Source organism: Lineus longissimus, chromosome 1, assembly GCF_910592395.1.
Source record: "Lineus longissimus chromosome 1, tnLinLong1.2, whole genome shotgun sequence".
NCBI classification, from domain to species: Eukaryota; Metazoa; Nemertea; class Pilidiophora; order Heteronemertea; family Lineidae; genus Lineus; species Lineus longissimus.
Window position 1 is genome coordinate 3,422,688 of NC_088308.1, and position 6,000 is coordinate 3,428,687.

At 42.4% G+C, this 6,000-nt stretch overlaps 1 protein-coding gene across 1 annotated transcript in view; it reads right to left on the reverse strand.

The window, feature by feature from the left end:
- The window catches only part of LOC135485345 (guanylate cyclase 32E-like), a 68,345-nt gene extending 66,713 nt beyond the window's left edge, over window positions 1–1,632 (reverse strand). Inside the window, exon 1 of the mRNA XM_064767248.1 lies at window positions 590–1,632. Coding sequence (XP_064623318.1) covers window positions 590–1,006 — 417 coding nt within the window. The 5' untranslated portion in view covers window positions 1,007–1,632. The remainder of the gene's footprint in view (window positions 1–589) is intronic.
- Window positions 1,633–6,000: the final 4,368 nt, after the last annotated feature.

Genomic DNA, 6,000 nt, shown 5'->3' on the forward strand with positions numbered 1-6,000 from the left:
AGTGGGACAGACAACATGTCAACAACTCCAATATCCAGAACAATATTGTAAGTCTTGACCTCTACAAGAAACGTAAGAGCTTTGTATAGGCCTACGGGCAAATGATGCATACTGTGCACGATGCATACTGGTCAGCCTAGCGCCTGGTGAGAGTGAAATGATTGTGGTTTATGTGTTCCCATAAATATCCGATATATATAAGAAACGCATCAGACTTGAAAGTATACAAAAACTCAAATCAGGTTACAACAACCTAAAGTTAATAAGGTTAAAACGTGATGATTGAGTTCCAAAAAGTTCCGATATATTTTGGAATCTTTTTTTCCGATTTGTTTTACTCCGGCAAGACAAGACAAATGACCCTCGAAACCGGTCCATGAGGGTTTCGACCAATGACTTGGCGCTGAAAGTCTATTGCTATACGAATTGGCAATAGTCTGAGTTAAAGTAAATTACATGCGATATCACGGCATTCTGATTCTCATACTCTGATGATATTTGCCAGGCGTTGGCAGTGAATTGAAGAGACCATGAAATTACAAGTCAAATGATGCGAATATACAAAGGTGTCAAATAAAACTTTACTTACGAAGGAGACAATTGGCAGGTCCCAGGCTGCAGCCACCTTTGATTCAGTTTTACACCTATTCTCTGGTCCAATGAAAGCCACAGCTCCATTCTTCCACATCAAAGACAAAGCATTGATACTGATTAGATCATCATTTGCATTATCCATGAACATCATCCTGAGATTATGACCGGCAAGAATAGTCGTACTATTGTTAATATCATCAAGAGCTAAAGTCATAGCACCCGATATCAGCCGGCCTGGGATACTCATCAGGTTTTTCGAAGTTTCCCCAAGAAATGTAAGAGTGGGGATGTAACCCAATGTGAAGTTATCCGCTTTGACAAGAATCACATAATCCCTTGATCCCAGGAAAAATATCAAAATAAACACAATATACGTAGTAATATACATGTTGATAGTTTTGGCACAACCCATGGCTGAGTTATGAATACATTGGTAGAGAAGGCAACTTTCTCTATACTGGCCTCGTTAGCCCGACGAGCAGGACCCCTCTGTATCCACAAAAGCCAACCGGCCTATCTGATGCTTCATTGCGATCTGACGGGAAGACCAGGATGCGTGGCTTTGCACTGCAGCGCCCCAGGCACAGAAAATCGATCGAATCAAGTATTCCTCAATGAACTTCTCGACCTGAACACCACTTGAAAATCGCGATTTGAACACCACTTGATAACAATAAAGCGTTTTCAGCAGGAGCTAGATCTGGTGCTTTATAAACTCCATAAATGTAGTCATGAAATGAACATGTCAAGTCGCATTTGACGCCAACACTTTTGATACGGGAATATCATCGTAAAATTGGGTTTTTTCTATCTCATATCATTACCTTCTTACAATATGAGGAAAGCCAATTTTCAACTTATGCTTTTTGGGCCTCCTGAAGCTCTTGCTTTAGTTTGCAGATCTCCGGAAAAAAACGTCAAGAAAAAGGAACAGCGGTGTCCCAAGGTTATCACACACATTTAAATACAATCACCGTGGCTTATCAGAGTAGCCCGCCAGTCATCCAGTCCTTGTACGTTCGAACTCCACTGCACCACTGCAAACTTACCTTGTGACACATCAGGCTACTGTCAATCGAGCTGATGGAATGCCAGTCTACAATGCAGAACATACCACAAATTACCATGGCATTTCCACAGCCTGGCGCTAGCAATTACACCTCTGTCACTGGGTCAACCAGAAATTCTATCGCATCTCAGCAGCGCCCGATGTAGGCGACATGGTGGTGCTGTGTAGTCCGTTGATGAGGTTGTCATCGTTCACGGAATGGGTTTTCAAAGTCAGAAAACAAGATGAAAAGAAGTCAAGATGTTGGCCATTATTATTTATTCATCGAAGCTCCCAGGTCTAAATGCTCTCCAAGTCTAGGCCCTTCATCAGCTGTCATTTTCGTACTTTTGACCGTTGCACTCCACCACGATAAACAGTCAAAGAGCGACGTCTAGAAAATATCAGCGGAACTGCGAAATCACAGCACTTGAGGTTTTGCTGGAAAGATGACCAACTAAGAGGATAACGTAGTGTAATTCGAACGGGAGATTGGGCAGGTTGAATCGTTGCTTACGGTAAGAAACCGGTTATATCTTGATAAATTGATCATTATGATGCTTACGGTAGTTATGTGCTTCAAGAAGATTTCGTAATGGCACAGTGCCCAATTTGGCTTGTGCATGTACTCACCGCCTACCCAACTATCATATCTCAAAATGCAAACAGAATAATGTGATACTGATTTTTTATCAAACATGCTATGTACATGAAAACACAATGAGTGGGGTTGATTTGAAATTGTGCGTTGTACGCTTAGTTCGTCTATAAGTGTTCAAAACATGCATTGAGAAGGTACTCTAAGTATGTAGAAAATATGTGACACAATGCATTGGACTCTTCACTGCTGACCTTTGTCAAATACATGAACACAGTTTGCCCGTATGTGAGACATACACCTATCATGCTATCAATTTTTAATTTGAGTGTCTTGATTGGTATAAATGTCGGAAATGTATTTGCGGTGCAACAGTTGTGCTTGAATTACATACAGCGTACAATCGAATGGACTCGGCTTGCCCCTTTTTCATCGGCCTAGGCCCATCATCATCAACATGGATATTACCCTGGTGAGATGCTTAAATACGCAAATTCCGCTGGGTTCATCCATGAGACACGTATCGTACACAGTGTCGCTACTATTTAATATAGTAGTATATTAGACGTTGCTAAGTTTCGTTCTACGCTATCTTGATGTCCTTAACTTGTGAATTAAGTGACTGCTGCCTGCTGTCCCGAGATACTTTCTCATGCAATTTCCGTGTAAGGGGGTCGTCATTGAGATAACGATCGAGCAGCAGCATGAATTTATCCAAGCCTTGCTCACATTCCTCTATCAGGTCTTCACTTTCTCCCGTAGCTGAAAAAGCAGGATCATAAGAGTGACTTTCAAGAGCCTGACTGAATCGATTTCATCTCCGTCGATGTTTGAATGAGCACCGACTACAATTGCTCAGTAAACGACAATCGCAAAATTCCTTTGAACTATCAACTATAAAGTAATATTTAGACAAAATCGGCAAATGCGCTCTCATCACACTCCTTCCAATTCATTGGGCGATGATAATTATAAACAGTGCCCAATTAACAATCAATCAAAATGGACAATCTACAAAAGGAATGCCAAATCCTATGTTAAAACTAATTCTTTTTGCCCACATCTCAACAAAAAAATGGGATTATAATAGTACGGTATAATCTAAAAACTTTGTCTATTCCCTTGTTTGAAAAGGACACCCCTTAACTCTACAGACATTGCATTCTGGCGTCGTGAGTTGGCCCATTACTATTCATACCTGAAACATAAGTTGTCATGGTCGGATTTGGTCGTCGACTGGGTGGAGGTCCAGCGTTCATGAGGCGTTTCAGCTTTGCCACCATGTAGTCCACTATCTCATAGTCGTTGGATTGTGTCATCTTGTCAAGCCTGACTGCGGTGAAGGCCTCACAGATGATGGTCAGGAAGAAGTTGATGAGAATCATCGAGACAAAGAGGGAGTAGAGGAAGAAGAAAAGAGGGCCCAGGAACGGCTGGGCTTCGACCATGGCACGAAAGTCGAACTTGTCTGGAAATTAAACAGTGTTACATGATGAGAGTGTCAATGTCAGTCTATGCTCTATGTATGGAAAAAGAAGATGGCAATCAATGACAAAGTAGCTTCCCCTCCCGGAGAATTAGCAATATCCTATAGTAAGTATTAAGAAATAATGAGACCGAGACTTCCGAATACGATCGTAGAAGAAAGTATCATATTTCCCAAACAGCTACCACTGGGGTCACGCGAAGATTTCGTAGACTTCTTACAGAGCAAGTTCATTTCGAACAGAATCGCCATCTCATGAAAAATCTTTTGAAGTCGACGATGCCTTGAATATAGAAGAGCAAGGCATCCTGGCATAGTTGTAGGCAAAACACATAGTCAGGAATTTTACAGTAGAAGGTATACTTACTGAGTAACATCCCAAACAGTGTCTCCATCACATTAAATACTATTTTGAAGGCAACGACGCTTTGGCCAAAGAAGAGTGGAAGTTGGCAGAACACATAGTAAGGAAATCTAAAAGGTCCTTACTGAGTAACATGACGAACAGTGTCTCCATCATGTTAAAAACTGTTTTGAAGTCGAAGTCGTCTCGGCTGAAGAAGAGGTAGGCCGGCTGGACGTAGATCTTGGCAAACACATAATGAGGAACAGTAAAGGGTACTTACTGAGTAACATGACGAAGAGTGTCTCCATCACATTAAAGACGGTTTTGAAGTCAAAGACGTCTCGGCTGAAGAAGAGGTAGGCCATCTGGACGTAAGCGAAGAACATGATCAGGAACACGATGCTGAAGTTGAGGAGGTACCAAGCAGAGTACCTCAGCACGTCTCCGAGCATGGACATCTTGCGGTTGAATCTCAGAAGTTTGAGGAGCTTCATGGTCGTGGTGAAGGTGAGCATGCCAATGATGTAGGAATACACCTGGAATTTAACGAATTGGTAAACATATAGGGTCGCTTCTACTGATGGACTGGCCACATTGGCATCTGAGACACTCTTGATTGCCCCAAAACTCGTACTTAATATATCAAATGTGTGTAGTGCCAGGCTGTCTAATGCTTGGCATGCAGTGGCGCGGATCTGACGAACGAGATCGAAATGGATGTCTTCAATTCCACTAGGCATTAGCGAAACTTCAATCTAGCGTGAGGTTAAACGTTAAACGTCTGATAACACATTGACGGTGGATTTCCTGCTTACCTCGTCCAGAAGAATCAAGTACTGGAAATTGATAAATTTCCCCTTGTTTTTGACGATGTAGTTTTCCAAAAACTGCGCCACGGCAAACCGCATAAAGAAAAGGACAATGGTCGTGATACCTAGCCCGATCAGCATTACTTCCCACCAGTTCCAAAACCCCTAATGAAGGAAAACAACCAGTTAAAACTCTGCGAGTCATCTACATGTCATGGCTCCTTGATTGGCAATATAACGCTGCAAAAATTCATTCGGTCAAGATTCGCATCATCACGTTTTGTGTCGTACCATTCAGTACCTCGGTTGCTACTGGCCTATTTACTCGAGATTCTGGCGAAGGTATTACCAGTTACTTTCATCAGTTTGACAGAGTAAGGTTTTCTGAGTGTCGTGGTTTGTCAAAATCTGTTAATGTCGAGAAAAAACCACATAGAAAACAAGCTGCATGCTGTTTCTATGATGCTGAACTGTATGAAGCATTTGCCAACCCACCGTGAAGTATGCTTTCCGCAGTTTCCATATTCGTTTCGCCTCATGGGCCATGAAGTAGATCATACACAGGAAGATAATGACCTCGGCTGCCACCATTATGCCGACCATGTTGCCTGCATGCTGGTCAAGGTGCATCGTGTGGAATCTCGGGTAGCGCACAATGCCTAAAAGAGACCGGACTAGGGTGAGAATCAATCTCAGAAATTGCGAATTCTACTATTAGTGTTCGTTTAAATTCCGTTCCAAATAATGGATCTGCTGAAAGGAACAATAGTCATCAATATAGAAATTGGTGCAACATACCCCCTCCTTCATAATACTCAAACAACAACTGTGAAATCGTATAAGCGTCAACGTTCCCATTGTAAACAACAAACTCCACAAAAACTGCCCGAGTAAGTTGGTCGATCCAGTAATTCTCAGAGAGCGTCCGAAGGCGTGTTCTTGCATCCTTCAGTGTGGTTCCCAGATCGGCTACGTAGCCCCCTCCACCGTAGAGACCGACCGTGCCCATGTATGGATAGCCAAAGAGGTCAAGCGCGGACTGGAAAGACCATTCTAGCGCCGGTTGATCGTTTGGATCTGGAAGAGGAATGTGAAGAATATAAATATTACTTAATTCTC